Source organism: Meles meles, chromosome 16 (genome assembly GCF_922984935.1).
Source record: "Meles meles chromosome 16, mMelMel3.1 paternal haplotype, whole genome shotgun sequence".
NCBI classification, from domain to species: Eukaryota; Metazoa; Chordata; class Mammalia; order Carnivora; family Mustelidae; genus Meles; species Meles meles.
In genome coordinates this window covers 61,672,589-61,694,252 of record NC_060081.1, presented here as the reverse complement: position 1 = coordinate 61,694,252, position 21,664 = coordinate 61,672,589, and the positions used below count along the sequence as shown (strand labels likewise).

The following is a 21,664-nucleotide window of genomic DNA, read 5'->3' as shown; positions in this document are numbered from 1 at the left end:
TGGAGTTGAGGACTAAACATGTTTTTCAAAAATACAGCGTGTTGAGCCTAAAGTGCCTAGAGTTCAGGACAAAATCGGGCTCTCGGTGCAGCCTCCTGGAAGTGATCCAGTGTCTATCTTCCCTTTCCTCTGAGTAAAAGAGCCCTGCTATTTATGTGGTCACACAGCTGTCAGAATAAGGACCACATTTCCCCATCTCCCTTGCCGCTAGATGTGGCCATGTGACTAAGTTCTATCCCATGACGGATAAGCAGAAACGATCTTCATTGTCAAGCAAGTATTTTTAAATAGAGATGTGCCCTTCTCACCCTTTTTCTCTTTCCTGCTGGCTGAAATGCATGCCCCATGCAGGGAGGTGGGGGTAGCCTTCTTAAGCTGTGAAGAGAAGCCTGGCTGGAGGGATGGTAGAGCTCAGGGTAGAAATGCCAACTAGCTCAAAACAAGGGTTTTTGTGACATTTAGGGAAGGTGAAAACAGGGCTTCCCCAAACCTCCTTTGGTTAGGTAAGAGGCAGTAGGTCCAAACTTTGGCCTGTTGGGTCCATGGTCAAAGGAACGAGACTGATACAGAGTGAAGGTCAAGCAAAGCTTTATTTTGCGCCAAGCATCGAGAATCAAACTGACAGGCCAGGGCCATCTCTTACAAAGAGGCGACCTCTCTCTGCCTTAGACTGGCTTTTAAGGGCAAAGGCCATGTGGTTGGGCCTAGCCACGCACAGGTGGCCGATGAGATTGTAACACACAGAGAAAGCTACACAGTCATGCTAGGTCACACATAACTGACCAATTGAATCAATTGAATTACAATTTACCCTATAGTAGATATTTGAACTACCCTATCACCTTGGTCAGAATTGGCACCCAAAAGGCGCCCAAAGGGCTGGGCCCATACTCCTTGGTAGCTAGGGAGACAGTATGTGCCCCCACCGATTGGATACCTCCACCTGGCCTGACCCACCCTTGTATTTGGGCTTTGTTACCTGGGACTGGTTTCCAGGACTTGTTTTTAAGTAAGTCCCCTGGGAGGAAGAGGGGCAGGGACAGTTTAAGTTTTACTGTATAAACAACAAAATCACTGTTTAACTGGATGGAATCGCTCTGGCTAAATAGGCCCTTACAGACCCAACTCTTATGCACTGTTAGTGTTAGATTTGTCAGAGACAAATCTTTATCTGTTGATTCATATACAGATTGTGTGCCGTCAACCCAGACTGGTGCTAGGCACTGGGGATGCAGCAGTAGACAGGACACTTAAGAGTCTGTGCCCTCACAGAGCCTTCATTACCATTCCTGACATTTTATAGCTCAGGATACATTCTAAAGTGTTTTTACGGTCACCTCCAGTCAAGATGGCATTGAGTTCATGCTTTAAAAATAACCTGCTGCTCAACCGGAACCCTCAGACATTGTAGATGGAAATGCAAAAAGGTGCAACCACTTTGAAAACCAGTTTGGAAGTTTCCTGTAAAGCCCAACATATGCTTAGCTTACTGCCCAGTAATCCCAGTCTTACATATTTACCCGAGAGAAATGAAAACACGTGTACACAAAGACTTGGGTATGAATGTATGTGGACAATTTTTATATAATAACCTCAAACTAGAAACAACGCAAATGTTCATCAGTAGAAGGGTGGATAAACCAATTGTGATAGACCAACAAACAAAATACTACTCAACAGTACAAAGGAATGAAGTATCAGTGTACACAATACGAGTGAATCTCAGAATCATTATGCTTAGTGAGAGAAGCCAAACACAGAAGAGTATCTACTGTCTGCTTCAATTTATTTGAAATTGTAGAAAAGGCAAAACTAATCTACAGATAGAAAGCAGATCAGTGATGACCTGGGCTGGGATTTGGGCAAGAGGATTGATAGTAAAGGGGCACAAGGGAAGTTTGGCTGGGGGTGATGGAAGTATTCTTTTCTTGATTATAATGGTGATTACATGACTATAGATTTATCAAAACTCATTGAATTTTACACTTTACATTGGTGCTATTGTTGGGTATAAATCATACTTCAATAAAACTGATGTAGGAAAGATTAACCACATTGTCCATGAATTAGTGGGGAAAAGATAACCTCTGTTTATACACTACAATAATATATAAATGATGTTTTAAAAATAAAATTACATAGACACATTCACAAATATGTTAGACTTCTCTTCGGGGTGGAAAGAGATGAGAAATACAAAGTAAATGGAGGCTGAAACCTCAGATCCGCCAAGCTCAGGTTCTAGAAGTGACTAGGAATTCAAGTCCTGCAGAGTAAATGGGACCACACAGATTTCTTGAGAACTGGAGGCCTAACATCAGACTCACTGCTTAAAACTATATCTTGGTTAATGGGAGCACAGATGCAGATCTGGAAAGTAGGACCTGAGCTAAATCATCCTGATTCATTAACCTTTTCTGTGACATCTCTGATACGACCCAAAACTAGGAATCTTGAGCTACCTTTAGGAAGCTTGGTTTGGGTAGGGTCCTGAGGGTCTGGGTTTAGACAAGGGCAAAGAAAGAAAATGGACAGAAAGGTTCCTCTTAAAAATAAGCCTGTGAAGAAAACTGACATTGAGACCATCAGTAAACTCAACTCTTAATGAATGGATTCATTTATGATACGTGCAAATGATAGAGCAATCTGGCAATGACTCTAAAATAAGTTTAAGACTTTAATAAAGGTAAAGGAAGGAATGACTTCCTTTCCTATAGAAAGGAAAAAGTTATGAAGTAAAACAGAATTAACTATTTTTTTAAGATTTTTTTTTTTTTTAATTTCAGAGAGAGAAGGCATGCCTCTGTGTGTGATGGGGTTGGGGGAGAGCAGAGGGGAAGAGAGAGGGAGAGGGAGAGAATATCCAGCAGACTCCACACTGAGCATGGAGCCCACACAGGGTTCAGTCCCATGCCCCCGAGATCATGACCTGAGCCAAAACCAGCAGTCAGATGCTTAACCAATTGAGCGACCCAGATGCCCAAAAACAGAATTAACTACTGATGTGAAAAAGAAACAATGAGAAATATTAAAAATGAAAAGTATCATTATTGAAATGAATTCAAATGGAATAAACTCTAAATCAGACACAAATGAAGAGACGATTAGTAAATTAATAAATATTCCTGAGTAATTCACTCAAAGAGAGACAGAAAGAAATGGAAAATATGAAAGAGCAGTTAAGACATAGTAAATAGATCGGAAGATTTCAATGTATGTGTAATAGAAATTATAGAAGGACAGAATAAAGGATGTAATGGAGTTATAATATTTAAGATGTGGTGACTGAGAGTATCTCAGAACCAAAAAGAAAGTCCTCAGATGAAAAACACATACTAATGGTTAAAATAGGATAGTAAAAAATAAATCTCAAAAAAAAATCTCAACCAGAAAAATTATAATGATAGAGCAGAGTGTCGAAGATAAAAAGAAAAATCTTAAGAGTTACAAAAGAATAAAGACAAATTGCCTATGAAAGAATGCCAATTGAGCTGACAGCAGATTTCTCATCAACAGCAATGGATGACAGAGGTGAGAGAGTAATATCATAAACATGCAGAGAGAAAGCATAACTGGGGTGCCTGCATTACTCAGTAGGTTAAGTGCCTGCCGTTGGCTCAGGTCATGATCCCAGGGTCCTGGGATCAAACCCCAAGTCAGGCTCCCTGTTCAGCAGGAAGCCTGCTTTTCCCTCTCCCTCTGCCGCTCCCCCTGCTCATGCTCGTGTACTCTCTCTCTCTCAAATAAATAAATAAAATATTTTTTAAGAAAAGAAAAACATTAAAAAAAAAAAAGAAAAAGAAAAGCATAATCAACCTCGCTCAATACACAGCTAGAGGAACATTGAAAAAGAAGAGCAAATTACAACTTGTTTAGATGTTCATAGATTAATAGAGTTTACCACCCATACCCTCATTGAAAGGATTAATAGAGCCTGTACTTCTGCAAAACAGAAAATGAAAGAAGAAAATCACTGAGTCAGAAATTAGACAACTATATTGGTAAATCTAATTAATTTCTGATCATATAATATTAATTTTTGTGAAAAACAGTATAATTAAAATTCTAGACAATAACAAGGAAGATGGGGTGGAGGGCAGTTCAACTGGTAGTTACATTATGTTAAAGGGGTAGTCCTTTTTTTTTTTTTTAAAGATTTTATTTATTTGACACACACAGAGAGAGATCATAAGTAGGCAGAGAGGGAGGGGGAAGCTTGTTCTCCACTGAGCAGAGAGCTCGTGCCGGGCTCGATCCCAGGACTCTGAGACCATGACCTGAGTGGAAGGCAGAGGCTCAACCTGCTGAGCCACCCAGGTGCCCCTAAAGGGGTTGTCTTGACAAGAAAATAGAGATACTGAATAACTTTAGACTGTTAAGAAAACATATAGTTAATGGGGCGCCTGGGTGGCTCAGTGGGTTAAGCCTCTGCCTTCAGCTCAGGTCATGATCCGAGGGTCCCGGGATCGAGCCCCGCATCTGGCTCTCTGCTCAGCAGGGAGTCTGTTTCTCCCACCTCCCTGCCTGCCTCTCTGTCTACTTGTGATCTCTGTCTGTCAAATAAATAAATAAAATCTTAAAAAAAAAAAAAAAGAAAACACATAGCTAAATAAGTATGTTAAAACTAAAATAAAATCACTAAAAGAAAAATGACTTACAGCCTTCAAATAAGTGGGGAGGAAAAGGGATGGGGTTCTAAAGTCATCAAAAGTCAAGAAAGAAGAAAAAAAAAATAAACTAACCACACATGCTCTTCACCCTGCCTCCCCCCTCCCCCACCAATTTTCATGGTAATAGGAAAAACACAAATAACACACACACAAAATAAGATGGCAGAAAAGAAATCCAAATAAATCAGTAATCACAATAAATGTAAGTGGACTAAACTTCGCTATTAAAGACAGAGACTACCAGATGAATTGGGTTTTTTTTTTTTTAATCAAAATCCGGCTATAAGTAAGTTCTGTATAAGAGATACTATACCTAAGACAAGAACACACAAATGTCCAAAGCAGATAGAAAAAGATCTCCCAGGCAAATACTAACCAAAGAAAACTGGTCTAACAATGGCTAATATCAAGCCAATTAGAATATAATGCCAAAAGCACTGCTAAGGATAAAGTGAGTCATTATATTCATGATGAAATCAAGAATCCCATCAAGAAGGTGAAAACTCGTGAACATAACGCCTTCCCTAGAATTTGAATGGAATCCTTTTGCAGCTACACTTATTCAAGGATTGATGGTTCATTAAATGCAATCTTTGCACAGGCTTAGGTCCCTTAATGTGGAAAGAGATGAGGCATGAGGACAAAGGGAGATTAAAAAATGAGGTTGCTTACTAAATTATTAACCATAAAGCTATGGACTAAATCAACATAACTGCAACTAGAACAATAAAGGCCTCGCACACCCTCAATCACTTGTGGTGCATTTGCATATTAAATGAGAACGTTTATGTAACTGTAGCCTAGAAAATGGTCTTTATTAAAATGTGCCCACAGTTAACACTTTCAGAAACGAAATTCATGTGGCTCCAAAATGCAACCTAGCAAGCCTAAGGTACTCTTTGCGGGCAGGAGTGGACACAGTGAAAGGGCTGAGTTGTGGGTGAAGGAGATATTGCAGGCTCAGGAAAGCTGGGGCATTTGACAAAAATCACATTTGACAACCTTGTAGACAAGAAAGATGAATGAGCTGGACGAGGCACAATTAGGTAAATTTGTCTTGGGCCCCAAAGGACAGCTGATTAATGGATGCTGTAAAGCAGGAGGAGAGTTTTTCATTGTAGAGTTCTGTAAGCCAGCTCAAATCCTGGTTCCCTCATTTATTGACCAGCTAGATGACCTTGGGAATTTTTTTATTTCTCTGAGTATTAATCTCTCCAGAGAGAGATACTGCCCATTTCAAGGATTATTGTTGTTTTGTTTTGTTTTCAAGGATTTTTGTAAGAATGAAAGGAGGTGGGGTACCTGGGTGGCTCAATGGGTTGAGCCTCTGCCTTTGGCTCAGGTTATGATCTCAGGGTCCTGGGATTGAGGCCCACATTGGGCTCTCTGCTCAGCAGGGAGCCTGCTCCCCCCCCCCACCTCTCTGCCTACTTGTGATCTCTCTCTCTGTCAAATAAATAAAATCTTTAAAAATAAAAAAAGAATGAAATGGGATAACTCATTAAAGCACTTGACACATAATAAGCACTCAAGTGATACTTCCCATTCTCTAGAATATGGAGACAGTTTAAGAGCCCTCTGTATGATACAAATTTCAGAGTTCTGGTGGCTTGGAGTTCAGTGGTATAAAACAGCAGTTTGTATATTGGGCTGCAGTAGCAGGAGCATACTGTCGATATTGAGAGAGGTGATAGTTCTGCTTAATACTAGTCAGACCCGGGGCACCTGGGTGGCTCAGTGGGTTAAAGCCTCTGCCTTCGGCTCATGTCATGATCCCAGGGTCCTGGAATTGAGCCCCGCATTGGGCTCTATGCTTGGCAAGGAGCCTGCTTCCTCCTCTCTCTCTGCCTGCCTCTCTGCCTACTTGTGATCCCTGTCTGTCAAATAAATAAATGAAATCTTTAAAAAACAAAAACAAAAACAAAAAAAAACCAAACTAGTCAGACCCCAGCTTGAGTAGTGGTTTCTTCTGGGGAAGCCATGTTTTTATAGGGACCTAGACCAGTGGTTCTCAAACTGTGGTCCCCAAGACCAGCAGTATCAGCGTGATAAGGGAATTTGTTAGAAAAGCAAATTATGGGGACCCACTCCAGCCTTATTGAATCTGAAACTCTCAGAGTGGGACTTTAAAAGGTATGTTTTAACAAGCTAATGTTAACAAACAGCATGATTCTGATGCATGCTGAAGTTTGAGAACCACTGACCTAGATCGACATACATGTTAGGGGTAGATACAGATCTCAAAACCATGTCTCTTGAGACCAGTTGAAGGACCTGAAGATGTTCAGCCTCAAGGAAAGAGATGTGACCAATCTAAATAAGGGTCAGAAAGGATGGAGGAGCTGACTTGTTTCTCCCTGTCTCTCCAATGATGGTCCTTATCAAGCATGGAAAATATGGGGGAACAAAAATAATGGTAGGTTAAAGAAAGTCTGCAAGTCATTGAAAAGTGACCCAACTGGCCTAAATTATAAGATATTCATTCACCTATGACAGGAATCAGGGATAGGGAAGTTCTTTTTTTAAAATATTTTATTTATTAATTTGACAGACAGAGATCACAAGCAGGCAGAGAGGCAGGCAAAGAGAGAGGAGGAAGCAGGCTCCCTGCTGAATAGCGAGACCGACAAGGGGCTCGATCCCAGGACCCTGAGACCATGATCTGAGCCGAAGGCAGAGGCTTTAACCCACTGAGCCACCCAGGTGCCCCAGGGATAGGGAAGTTCTTATCTAACTGATTCACCAGATCAACCACATCCTCAAAGACTCGGGCTTTTCCCATCAGTTTCTTCTACATCTCAGGTGGATCAGCCACTCTCCACACGGTTGCCCAACAGTACAAGAAATTCCCAAGCACACGCGTTTAGACACTAAGAAGCAGAGGAAGCAAGTATGACTTCCTTGTACCTCCTTTGAAGAAAACTTTCCCAACAGGGGCTCCACTGTCCCTCCGGCAGATGCCCCTCAAATTTCATTGTGAAGGTAACACACCAGGTCACATGACACTTCCTAAACTAGTCCCCAGCTAGGAAAGTGGAATTGCCAGCATTGGCTGGACCAGGGTTCATCCACCCCTTCTGTGCCGTGGGCCCCTTGGGCAGTCTGGAGAAACCTATGGACCCTTTCTCAGAAGACTGTTTTTGACTGCATAAAATAAAATGATGGGATTACAAAGGAAACCAATTATATTGAAATACAGTTTCCGAAATATATTTTTGAAAACGTGTGGTAGAGGAATAAACTCGCTTCTTTATTAGTGCATTAAATAACAAATTCTAGCAGCCGATCTAATAACAACCATAATTTCAAAGTAGTGATGAGTGTGAACAATGTTCCGAGATACAGTAATAACTTCTGTGATATGAAAACATTTGTGATTTCTATTGGGAACAAAGTCACAAAGTTACAGCTAACTGTGGTTTGTTGCTTACATTCATAGCAGGAGGAAATGCTAAATTTCTGTTGGAGGGTAGTGAAGATAGAGATGGATTATTTTTTTCCCCACACAAGTCTGTGAGTCCCATGCATACCGTCCACAGACCCCTCACTGGGGTGAGCTGCGGACTCCACAGGAAGTGCCCCTCGCTTAGATTAATCAAGATTCACTTGGTAGGGCTGGGAGTGGGCAAGTCTTCACCGAGACAAGTGACCTCAGACAAACGTGGATTCCTAAGCTAAATCAGGGCCAAGTTGGGCAAAACAGGAAGTGGGACTGGGGAGGGGATGGCGGAGCATCATGAAGGAAGAGTGGGATGGCCATGGCTCCAGCATTCCTTCCACGTAGCAACGGGGACTCCTTCAGAAGGAGAACCCTTCTTACCACCGGAGCAAGAGACCTGGCAAGACCACTGGGACCCCACACGTGGCACATACCAGGATTCCCTTCATTTTATTTGCTTTAAAACAAATTTTTTTTAAAGATTTCATTTATTTATTTGACAGGGAGAGAGATCACAAGTAGGCAGAGCAGCAGGCAGAGAGAAAGGGGGAAGCAGGCTCCCTGCTGAGCAGAGAGCCCGATATGGGACTTGATCCCAGGACCCTGAGATCATGACCTGAGCTGAAGTCAGAGGTCTAACCTACTGAACCACCCAGTTGCCCCCTCTTTTTATTTACCTTTGTTTCCTGACTGGTTTTGGAAAAATACCTCTATGCATATCAAGTTACAGGTGGAACACTTGCCCTTTGCAAATATTTAGCCTACTGGGGTGTCCCTTCCATTCCACTCTTTAGAAGTGACCACAGCTCTCATCATGGCGGGTGTCTTTTCAGACAACTTGCTAGCCACGCAGGGCATCCCAACAGCTCACATTGTGAGCAATGCATATTCCTGGGCCTTGCCCTCCCATGTGGCTGAATGAAAGCAGCTTCAGTGTGCCAAACGCTGATTTCACGGTGTTCCCTTAAATTCTGCACCCCCCTCCGTTTTTTAAGTTTGTCAGTGTTGTTTGGGGCGAGCAATTTGTTAAACTGCCTCAGATTGAAAGTGTAGATTTCTCTACCTGGTGCCAGCGATCTCCCACACACCTGAAAAACCTCAAGTGTGCCAAGCAGGTCCTAGAACCATAGCTGGAGATTCATCACCTGTAACGGCAAATCACTAGAAATAACTTAGCTGTCCATCCATAGCAGAGCCCTTAGGCTAACTGGGCTAGAATATGCATCCATGTGCTGGAAGGCTCTTTGGTTAGCAGCCCCAGACTGCGCTGATGAGAAGCAAGGCCTGTTGCATGTGGGTGAGTGAAACAAACACCCACTCATATATGAAATGCATTTATTTTTTTTAGTTATGTTTGTCTATCTCTTTAAAGGATCATATGGTAAAATTTTTCTCAAACTACCATCCATTGACCACCTCCCTCGGAATCCTGTGGGACATACAGATTCCTGGGCTCCACTCTGGAACTCCTGGGTCAGAATCTCCAGGGACGGAGCCCCAAAACCTGGGTTGCTCACAAGCTCCCCAGACTCAGAAGCCCGGGTTTGGGCAAAGTGTGGGCCTAGGTGGGTAGGAGACCCCACTCCCTTCCAGGGTCCCTGGTGGGGCTCTTGAGTCCCCCCCCCCCTCCCCTTGGACCAGGCCTCCATCATCCCCTGCCCCTGACCTCATTCCTTATTCAGGTGCTGGGATGATTTCTGAACTGACCCCGGCTCTGTTAGGTAGCTAATCACATAGCCAGCCCTTGTCAGGACTAGGAACATAGTCAGTTCTGCCCTGAACCAGGAGGGCCAGCCCCTGGGTTGAAACCTATTGGCCACACTCTTACCTCCTAAGATGGGGCATTCCTTCCTCACACTCTGAATTCTGGGGTAAAGGACCAAGAAGAGGGAACAGAAGACTTGTCCTTACTGTCAGTTACCCAACCCCACCCTGCACAGGGCAGGAAGAGAAGCTCTGGGGTAATGGACCAAGAAGAGGGAAAAGAAGATTGTCCTTACTGTCAGTTACCCAACCCCACCCTGCACAGGGCAGGAAGAGAAGCTCTGGGACAGGGTCAGCAGGGGAGCCCTGAGAGGGGCACACACTTGCGGTGGGGGGGCAGGCATCCAGGGTGTGGGAGGGGCTGGGGCCAGAATTCAGGGCCTTAGAGACCAAGGGAGCTAGGGCTAGAGATGCAAGAGTATGGGAGCTGAGCAAGTGTAGGGGACGATGTCCCTGGCCAGGGGTCTGGTGCCCCTCAGGATCATGAGAACCACCTGGGGGCATTAGCTACCAACGTGGGCAGAGATTTGAAGGCCAAGAGGGGGCTGGGGACATCCGAATTTATAACAAGGATACCACCGCTCCATTCTTACGACGCACTACAAAGGGGACCATGGCCCACAACTAACCTGGGGGTGTGCAGAGGTTTACCTGGGATTCTAGAACAGGACGAGGTATGATTGATATGAACTTCCCTGCTCCAGGACTCATGTTTTTCTCCTGTCCTGGGGGTGGGGGGGGTGCACCACTGGGCTCTGGCTTCCATATAAAAGTCACAACAATATTATCAGGAGCCAGAATCCCGTGGGGGCCTCCCATGTGCCTGGTGGGGGCCCTCGGGCATGGGGCTGTAGTTAGGATTACCCTCCTTTCCCTCAACAGATTTACTGAGATATAATTCACACACCTATCCAGTTCACCCAGGGAAAGTGTACAATTCAGTGGTTTTAAGGATTTCCACGGAGTGGTGCGTCCATCACCACAATCAATTTTAGAATATTTCAGTCACCCCCAAAAGAACCCCATACCCACCTGTTAGCCACCACCGTCCACTCTCTTCTCCCCTGGTCCTGGCAACCAGCAGTCTGCCTATTCCTACTCTGGACAGTTCATATAAATGGCATTGTACACTGTGGGACCTTTTGTCTAGCTGCTTGCTCTTCGAATAATGTTTCCACAGTTCGTCTATGGAGTAGCGTGTGTCAGGACTGCAGTCCTCTTTATGGCCGAGTAATATTCCAGTGTCTGGAGACACCACATTCTATCCACCCGTTCTTCAGTTGATGGGTGCCTGGGTTGTTTTCACTTTTTGGCTATTATGCCTAAGGCTGCTGTGAGCATTGACGCACACACTTTTGTGTGGACATAGATTTTCAGCTGTCTTGAGTATATACACGGGAGCGGAACTGCTGGGTCATAGAATAACTCTCTGTTTACCATTCTGAGAAACACAGACTATTTTCCCAAGTGGCTGCATCACTTTATAATCCCACCAGGAGAGCTTGAGGGTCCCAGTTTGGCCCCATCTTTGCCAACGCATGTTATTATCTGTCTCTCTGATCCTTGCCATCCTAGTGTGTGCTAAGAGGTAGCTCAGGATTTTGATTTCTATCTCCCTGGGAGCCTCCCCACTTTACAGAAGAGGAAACTGAGGCTCAGAGACATGAGAAGCCTTGCTGGAGGTCCTGAGGATGTCCCTATGGGTGTGTAGGGACAGTGTGGGTGGTGCTTGTGGTTCCTGTAGGTGCGGAGGAGGGATCAGCTGTGTGTGAGGGGCTCACCTGAGAGCCCCAGAAGTATATGCCCTCAGGCAGATCCTCAGCAGGACCATGGCGGGTGGGACTCTTGTCAGGGGTGAGCCAAGGGGGATCCGAGCCCAGGGCATGATGGGAGAGGGAGTGAGGTTTGGTGGGTGCGGGAGGGATGGGGGGGCTGTCCAGATCTGGCAGAGCAGAGTTCGACAACTGGGTGACCTTGAGCAAGCTAATTAAGCTCTCTGATGCTGTTTTCTCGAATATAAGAAGGTCCTGGCGATACCTGTTGAGGGCAAACGGGATCCCTAATGGGCCGTACCTCACCCTCCCACCCCACAAACACACCCTGGAATCTCACGGTCGCACGCACTGGGAGACACGGGCGAGAATGCCCTTGGCAGTGTTGCCGAGCAGATGGGAACACACATTCTTGTCAACGGTAGGAAGAATCAGTAAGTTAAGTTGTGGGATATACATGCGCTTGTAACAATGGACAAATTACAGACACGCAACAACATGGATGGATCTCCCCAGCAGCGTGGTGCGTGCAGGGATGGATGGGCTGTGACTCCATGCATAGAAAGGTCTAAATGATAGACAAAACTCAACTCTATTGCTAAAGATGACGTACATTTAGGTAGTAAAGCTGTAAAAAGGACATGAAAAATGTGCTTCCCATAGAAGTCAGGGTGGTGATTCCTCTCCGAGAGGGAGGAGAGTGGGTGGGAGCAGGGAGACGCACTGGTTGGGCTGGGGGCTTCTGTTCTGGAGTGCTGAGCTGCGTAGGTGGCGGGCTCACCTTGATCTGCTTTCTAATGTATTTATTGAACAAACAGTGTAAACATGTCTTATGCACTCCTGTGTGTGTATCTCAAAATCTAAGAATAATTCAAGCACCCGGTAGCTGGACAAAGGCCGGTTTCCCTTTGCCCTCTCTCTGTGCTGCCGCCAACTCTTGTTCTGTGCTGGCGGCGCCGAGAGCAGGAGTAAGAAGCTGCTGAGTGAGGCCGGCCCTCCCCCACCACACTGCTCCAGACACAAATGTCCCAGAAAGACAAGGCCCAGAGGTTTCTTGAAACCGCTTTATTCAGGTTGGCTGGTAGTCACGGATTGGATCATGTGTACAGGTTACCCACACACCCCTGGGCAGAGCCCTCGGCCTCTCCCACATCCCAACTCCATCACTGAAGGGCGGCCAGAGGTTTGAGCCAGTTCCCAGGGGGTGGTGGGCCCAAGAGAAATATTTACAAATTACCAGGGGGTGGGTGTCCCCCTAATCAGAATTGTGAGGGGATTGGTATTGGGGGCCCTTTAGCTCCCAGCAGCCCCAGGCCCTTGGTTGGGCATGGCATGGGCCCCAGGAGGGGGCTGGGACATTGGGAGCTGGCAGAGGGGGGCTCCTGGGAGAGCCTCGAAGACCCTGGAAGGGGTCCTGCTGGTGCAAATCTCTGCATAGGGCCACTGGGTCAGAGGGGAAAGGCCCTCCTTTGGACTTGCCATGTGAAGGGGCAGATTCCTGGTTCCCCCACCTCTGCGGACGGTGGGACAGTGAGCTGTTTCTCAGGTATAAGGAAGTTGAACATGAAGGACCCTCCGACCCAGGAGGCAGTGGGGTATCTCCCTCTCCTCCCAGGACGCCTGTGAGTGACCCTGTTCCCAGGCCATGGGCAAGGAGATCCAGGCTCTCCTGGGGGCTCTGTGCCTCTGTTCTTTGCCAGGGTAGAGGCCCTAGTTCTGCTCAGAAGATTCCAGTCCAAATTCGGGGAGGGGCCATAGTCCACACCCCCAGGTTCAAGCGGAGGTGATGGGGAAGGAGGGAGAGGAAGGCTGGGAGGCCCCGGCTCGGGACAGGATGGGGGACAAGCAAGCAAAGCAAAACACTGGACTCCACGGAAGCTGGTAACAGAGAGGCAGTCTGGCCCTGGCATGGTGCCCGCCCCAGCATTTGGGGTGGTCGTCCCCTTGGCGCACAGGGCCACCTTTTCCGAGCCAGGTCACTGCAGGGGTCTGAAAAGGAAGGGTTGGGCAGGGTTTACATGCTGAGCGAGGGAGAGTGGTGGGCAGAGGGCCGACGTGGTGGCCACAGGCAGTCTTGGGGATGGGGAGGCAGCTGGACCCAGGCAGTCCCGTCCCCAGCGGTCCAGCGGCTCCTCATGCACTCTGTACAGCTGTAGGTAGGGGCGCAGGGCAGGTGGGTGGCCGGGTAGGCATCAGTCTAGAGGCTACAGGCCTCCTCCTCCACCGAACGCTTCCGCAGCTCCTTGCCCGGCTTTGGGGGGGGCGGGGCGGGCGCGGCAGGTGGGGCTTCCGGCAGGTGCAGAACCGAATTCTCTCCGGGCTGCACCCGAAGATAGGCCTTGACCTTGTGGTGCCGGGCCTTGCCGTCGCTGAAGTCGATGACACGGCACTCGTAGGTGCCTTCGTCCGTGGGCTTCACCCTTGACAGACGCAATTTGTGGGAGATGTTGCTGCCCACCACCTTGACCACCTGGGGAAGGGGAGAGAGAGACCATGACCTGGCCATCAGGCAGCAGCCGGGAAGATGGAGAGCACTGGTTCTGGGAGCCCACTTGTAGCTCGGGGGCCCCAGAGACACTCCCACAAGGGCACTGGGAGGCTTGCGGGAAAGTGAGTCAAATAGCAAAAAAAGCAGAAACCACTTCAGTGTCTATCAACAGCACGAATAAGTAGGCAGTAGTTGACTGGATGAACTACTGCCCAACAGTTAAAAAACCTGAGCTAGAGCTGGGTTCCCAGACACGCGGAGAGGGGGAAGATCTCACTGCACAGCCCCTGCGGGGCCAGGCCGCTTCTGTAAACAAACGCATAAAAACACTTGGTCCTGGCTTTGGAGACATGTGTGTACAAGTGCGGAAACAGACTGGAGGGAATGCGGGGGTCCCAGAACAGGAGCTGCCTCTGGGTTGGAGCCCGGGGGAGGGCCGGGGAGCCGCAGGACAAGGCAGGGTCGAGTCTCAGCTTTGTGTGAAAGGTCCTACTGCCTCAAAAAAGAAGGCTGACCACAAACATATCAGCATGCTAATAACTTCACGCCGTTCACAGGGAGCAAGAGTGTCTGTGCTGGTTGTTTTTGTACTTTGGCTCTTTGCTTCTTTATTTCTTTGATTAGGTTTTTACATTTTTATTTTAAAATTGAAATATACCTTGGAGGCAGTAAAGAACATAGAGTTTGATGGAATTGTATCCATGCACACCTGTGTGACTGCTACCCAGAGCAAAGCATGGGACTCTCAGAACCTTCTAGAGCCCACCCTTGTGGCTCTTACTCATCAATACCCCCACCCACCCTGGCTTTTGTCACTCCGGACTAGTTGGGTCTGTTCTTGAACTCTTGTTTGTGGCCACTTTCCCGAGAGGGAATATTAGTGAGGCTGCTCCGTGTGTTTGCCCAAAGCTCTGTGCTTTTTCACTGCTGAATAATATTCCATCTGAGAAATAGCCCACAGTTTGTTCATCCGGGTACTTGGATGGGCACGTGTGGGTGGTTTCCAGATCAGAGCTCTTACGAACAAACCTGCAGTGTTTATAATGCTAAATTTTTTCTTCAATGAGAAGAGAAGAGGCAGTTGGCCGGTTTTATAAGATACATGGCTGGGGAAGCCGGGGAAGGGCACAGGGGACTCTGTGATCTATCACTGTAACTTTCTATGAGTCCACAATTCAACGTAGGAAGTTAGCAAGTGGGAAGGGAGGTGGTGGGCCTGGAGAGGAAAGGTGAGAAGAGGCTTCCATCCTTCCCTGGCCCCTTCTTACTTGCTGCTGACAGGAGACCCCCCAACCCCCCACCTCCTGCAGCTCATGCCCTGCCCACACAGGATGGGGAGATCGGTCCCCAACCCCGTGTCCCTGACCTCACCACCTGCCTCCCCACCTGGCATTACTGTAGGCTCTCCAGGCCCAGGCTGGAGCTGAGTGGGTGTCAGCCCTACAGCCCCAGCCCTGAGCCCTATTGGCCCCTTACTCCCCTGAGTGGGGGGCGGGCATAGAAAACCAGCTGTCGGATTTTGCCGCAAGCCCCAGGTCTTGGAGGGGTGGTCCCTGCGGGTCACCCTTGCCATGAAGAGGCCAGGATGCAAAAGAGGACAGTCTTCACATCTGCAGTGTTGGGCACATGCACACTTGACCTACAATATCTCACTGACCTGCTCGGACCTCCAGCCTCCTTTCAACTCCTCCAAACGCCAAGCTCTTTCTGACCTCACGGCCTTTGCGCGTGCTGGCCTCTCTACCCCGGTGCTCTTCTCTACCTCTCTTCACCTGCTTGACTCCTGTTCATTTTCAACATCACCTCCTCCAAGAAGCCCTCCGTCACAACCCCCTGTTTATCTTCTTCGTAGTAGTTGTTAGAGTTTGAGAACCATTTGTCTGTCTGTCGACTTGCTTTTGGTTTCTCTCCCTGGCCAAACTATAAACACCATGAAGGCAGGGAAGATACCAATTTTGTTCATCTCAGTGACCCTCCAGGGCCTTGTGCCCTGTAAATGACAGTGACAACATTTGTTGAATGAGTGGATTCCCTCTAGGTCCTTCTTCCTCCATGTGAAGTGGTACCCAGATATTGTGCTTTCTAACTTGAGGTCACGTACACATGACTATACCCACTCTACAGATAAGGAAATGAAGTCTCGGAAAAGAGGAGGGGCTTCCTGTGGGCATGAGTCAACGAAGGGCAGAGCTGGGAACTAAACCCAGGCCTGACTCCATGCACGCTACCCCTCCAAATAGTATGACCAGTTCATCCATGGTCACCCAGGCTGGCAGGGTCAGAGGGGGTGTGTCCCAGGCTCCAAAAGGGAAGAGTAAAGGTAGGTGGGCAGCAGCAAGGAGTCTGGCCCGTCTGAGCCCTCTGGCTGGCCATCACCCCCATGTAGCAGGAAAATGTGGGCTTCTGGTGGAGCAGGAGGCATGAGGTGGGACACAGGCAGAGCTCCCAGAAGGAAGCAGCGGGAGGCTCCCCCAGCTGCCCCTCTCAGTGTAGGGCTGAGGACCAGCCTCCCCTTCCCAGGGATGGGATTGGCCCAGCTGGAGGCCACAGGCCCGGCTGATTCCGTCACCTCTGACCAAGGGCACAGGGAGGCCCCGTGGCCCTGCCATGCTCTCAGGCGAGTTAGGAGATGCTGTTGCAAATGCACAGCGGGGAGCGAATTACCTCAACATCTGTTTCCCTCACGGATATTAATTATCCTTCATTTGTCAACCCTACAAGGCGCTAATGGAGTAATAATGCGAAGCACTGGGAGCAGCCGCAGCTAGGGAGGGAGCATCAGACGCAGCCCACCCCTCCTGCCCCAGACCCCAGGTGAGGCCCTCCCCCCACAGTCTGCGCCCCACCCCCACCCCTGACCCTGTCGCCCCCTCACCAGCAGACAAGGTGGCCTTCAGAAGAGCCCTTCCCTCAGGAGAGGGGAGGAGGGAGTCAGGGAGGGGGCTGGGAGGCTGGGTCTGGTCCTGACCAGTCACCAGCACCCAGGCTCCCCCGACGGGTTCTTCCTGCCTGTGGCGGACATTCAGCAGACCCCCGCTCTGAGCTGGGTGCCGGGTGCCGGGTCACTGCTGGGAACCAGCCAGACCCCAGCAACGCTGCAGGGACTCACAGACAGCCAGACCGCACGCCGACCCGGCACCTCGGGGAGAGTCACGCATGAGACACGGCTCTCTCCGGCCCTGGTGTCTATCCCCTGACGCACCATCGAGAAGGCAAAGAAAAAAACCCGCAGCAGCAGTAACAGCAACACAGGCAGCCAGTGTTTACCGAGCCCTCGATCGCAGCGAGGTAATGGGCTAAAAGCTTCATACATGTTTTTTAAGTCCTGCAATCACCCTGTGTTACAGGCCCTGCCAGGATACCCTTTGTATGGGTCAGGAAACTGAGGCTCAGAGAGGTAAAGTACTGGGCCCGAGGCCACCCAGCTGGGGACAAAGATACCTGGCGAGCCTCCCATGACCAGTAAACCACAGGGCTACCTTTCACCCCCTCCTACCTCCTTCCCCAGCTCCCCAGCCTTCCTTGTCTTGGGGGAGCCCAGCCCATCCTCAGAGGCATATCCTATGTGAGGGCGGCCCGGCATCCTACCCCAGCTTCTTGGATGGGGAAGGAGCAGCCTCTTGGATTTCCTCATTCACACACTGCCTGGAAAATCCTATGGCCTAGCTGTCCAGTGAGACTGGAGAGGCCAGGAGGAGAGGAGACCTCCCGCACCGAGGTCTGGCTATAAATCATAATCACCTGGACGCAGACATCGACAGGCCTTAGCGTGTAATTAAGCACCCAATTATGCTGAAAGAGACAAGTCGAATCCGTGCCATGACCAAGCCCAGCCTCCTCCCTGCTCGTCCAGGACCCGGGCCTTTCTGGGCATGGCAGAGGCACCCCGGGACCCTCAAGGTTGGGATCTTTCTCCAGAGCCAGGCCAGGAGGAATGAGTCATGCTGATGTATGTCTGTGGGGTCAGACCTCTCTAACATGTGGCCTTATGGCTGAGACTGCGGGAGACAGGAAGGATGGTCCCTGCCCCAGGCCAGGACCTGCTCTGAGCTCTGCCACTCCCAGGCCTCCATCAGCGGCAACACTTCCACCAGCCCTCCCTGCCCCACACCGTGTGTTCACAATCCAGCTCAGGGTCCCTCTGAATCTGGACCCCAAGAGGCCTCACCCACTCCAGCCAGACCCTTCCAAGTCACCTCTGCCCTTGCTCCTTGTGCACGCTGGCACAGTCTGATCCAGAATTCCTCGATCTTCCTTCTGACCATCACTGGGCCCCTCCCCTTCCCTCCAGAGTCCAGCCCCCTTGCGCCGACTAGGGTCCCAGCTTCTCCCATCTGGTCATCATCGCAGCCTCCTCCCAGTCTCCCTAAAGCCACTGTGGTCCCTTCTGATCTGCTCTCCATGACAGCCAGACAGATCTTTACACATAGAAGTTTCATAAGAAGTTTTCACTCTAGTAACCACTGTTATTCACACAGCCGATCTCTAGGACTTCCCAGGGTACAAGGTGATCTCGGAACAGGGATGCGAGGTGCCGGCCGCACTGTGTCCTCAGCACTGCCGACTCGGATCCTTCCCAGGATTACCGGTGCAGCCCCAACAGGTCACAGAGCCCTCCTGCACCAGGCTCCGGGAAGTGGAAGGTTCTTCCTCCCCCAGAGCCTGAGGTCCCATGGCATCCACGACACCTCGCTAGTACATGACATGTGCTCAGCTCCCATGGGTGATTTTCAAAGCAGGTCCCAACAGTTTAGAATCAGGAGCTGTCCATCGCCGTCAGGACTTTTAGAAGACACGGAGTTACGGGGCCGAATTCCTGCCTGGCTCAGTTGGATCCTACAGATACAGGGCCTGGGTTCTAGGCTCTCCCCATGAGCCACCTTGTGCCTTCAAGTCACCTGTATACATACGCGTACAGGCACAGATGCACGGCGTGTTGGCAAGTCTGTGTACCAAAATCTATGTCTGGGTTTATACCACTGTTGGCCTGGGTGTGTGACAGTCATTCAGTTATTTATTGGGCACCTACTATGTGCCAGATTCTGTACTAGGCTCTGGAAATGTAACAATTACTCAAGCAGGCCCAGTCCTAGCCCCACTGAGTCTGGGGGTGTCAGGGGATGGATATAAAACAAATTCACACATGGATGATTGCAGATAGAAATGCAGCCAGCACGGAAATGGGATGCCGGCTGAGCCACAGGGTCAAGGGAGGCATCCTGAGCTGAGCTCTGAAGGAAGAGAGAGGGACGGTTTTCTGGGCAGAGGAACTGCCCGCACAAAGGCCAGGAGGTGGGCAGGAATGGGATGGGACGGTGGCAAAGCAGCCAGAGCTGGGAGGGGAGAGGGAGCTAGGTCAAGCAAGATGACACAGTCCAGTGGGCAGGCAGAACGAGTTGAGCAGAGCCTTGAAGGCCATGGAGACAAGTTTGAGCCTTCTAGCCTGCAGGAAACCGGGCTGTGCATCTGTTTCCAGGAGTCGGCGAACTCCACGTCAGTGTATTTAAGAACTGCCGTGTGTGTGACGCTGTCTGGACAAGGAGGTAGTCGATGCCTGTGTGTGAGTTTCCTCCCCAGACCCCCGGAGCCCCAGCTGGAGCAGGAATTGCGGGGGCTGCGGGTCGGGAGTGATTGCACAATCAAGCGAGCACATTTATTATATTTAACTAATTAGCATCTTCGCATTCCCCTCACGTGGGGCCTAGCAGCCTCGAATTCTAATCCTCTAAGTCAATTAGATTATTCTTCCCTTTGCCTGAGACACTTCTTAAACCCCAAACAAAATCCCAGGGGAGAGAGCTGCAGGCGTGTTAATGTATACACAGACCTCTACCCACCCAGGCTTAACCGCTGGGCGTCTGGGCAAGGAAGGGGGTATTGCCTATGGCTGTGCCCTTAGCAGAGGGTAAGGGGCAGGGGTGTAGGGGGAGCTTCAGCTGCCTTAATCTGGAAGTGGCTGGAATTTCCAGACCCCAGCTGGGAAGGGCCTTGGGCAGACTGCACGAACGCTGCTGTAAAGGCCCTCATTCTCTAATCTGCCCACCTCCTGTTCGGGTGGCTGTAGGAGCCTCCCTGCCTCAGTTCCCCCATCTTCGCTGCCCAGCATGGAACCCCCTTTGCCTGCTGGGGCTCGGTCTTTGCCCTATGACTTCTGCTCTGGGGCAGGGCTCTTCTGAACATCTGTGTCTCACTGGCCTTGGGGTCCGGAGCTCCCCTACAAACCCTTGAAAAACTGGGGAAGAATCAGCGGAGAAGAGTGAATTTGGAGGTCACTCCATGCCCCATACTCACTCATACCCCTATGGACACCTGCATTTCTGATGTCGTTAGTGGACTTACTAGCGACCTGGCGGACCTGATACCCCATGCACCGATCCAGCCCTCCTCCACAAAAACTGGCACTCCCTGAGTCCCCTGGGTCCCCACATGAGGCCCCAGCAGAGTCTAGAGACAAGAAGCTCAAGCCCTGAAGACAGGTAGCTCAGCTACATCATGGCCTCCAGCAAATCTTTGAGCCCCCTAAGCCTCAGTTGCCCTACCTGTAAAATGGGTGAATGCTTGGCTATGCCCTACAGAGTTGTAGCAATGATAAAACAAGTCCATGTAGAAGACCTGGCCAATCCCGAAATCCTTCGGCTGTAGTTCTCAGCCCCAGAAGAACCTCATGTCCCACCTCAGCCCTGGGAGCCACATGACCCAAGTGACCATGGCATGACACCAGTCAGTCATGATGGGCCGAAAAAGTCAGCTTGGTCCCATGAGACCCTGTTGGTTCCCCAAATTAAAAATGCTGCTGACAGAGCCATAAAGCACCCGGGCCACCCACAGCCTTGGTCCTGACAGGAGAGAATGTGTCTTCTCTCCCCCTGTCATTTTTTGTGCCTGTCATTCAATGAACTTGAAAAATCGGCATCTTTTAAAAAACAGAACGAAGCTATTTTTCCCCCCTTTTTTTCTTCTCCTCCATCTTCATGCCCAAGCTCCCAGCTGAACTGGACCCTTTTTTTTTTTTTTAAATTACAGCTGTGTCCTCCATTAGAGCCCTTGCAAGAAGTCATTACCAAAACTCACACTTATTTTGGTGGCGTCCTTCCCTGTGTCTTCCTGCTGAGATGCTTTTAGCTGTCGGGAGGGAGCAGGAGGGGCAGAGAGAGCAGAGACAAGGCGTTAGCATCATGGGGTGGGAGCACGGACAAGAGCTAAGGTTGTAGCTGCGAGGAGGATGAGCGATGCTCGGGGGTCCGGAGTTGGGTGTGCCTCGGCTCTGTGTCACCTCGGGGTGGGTGTGGGGGGTGAGTCTGAGCCAAGGACGATGCAGAGGGTTCCTGTAAAGCTGTGTGTGCTGTGCATTTAGATATGTGGGGATCTGTGGGGGTGAGTGAATCTGTCTTCTGAGTCTGTTGGAATGTCTGTCTCTACACTTGGGTCTCTGTGAACGTGTTCGTTCTTAGGTGTATCATACCCGTGATCGTGTGTTTGTGGCAAATCCCATCAGTGTCCTGCCCAGACACTACTCCCTGCAGTCCGAACG

At 49.4% G+C, this 21,664-nt stretch overlaps 1 protein-coding gene across 1 annotated transcript in view; it reads right to left on the bottom strand.

Moving 5' to 3' along the window:
• Positions 1-12,695: 12,695 nt before the first annotated feature.
• Positions 12,696-21,664, bottom strand: part of VSTM2L (V-set and transmembrane domain containing 2 like) — a 34,470-nt gene continuing 25,501 nt past the window's right edge. The window contains exons 3-4 of the mRNA XM_045980197.1: positions 21,205-21,255; positions 12,696-14,115 (exon numbers count right to left, since the gene is read on the bottom strand). Of these exons, the coding sequence (XP_045836153.1) occupies positions 13,843-14,115; positions 21,205-21,255 (324 nt within the window). The 3' untranslated portion in view covers positions 12,696-13,842. The remainder of the gene's footprint in view (positions 14,116-21,204; positions 21,256-21,664) is intronic.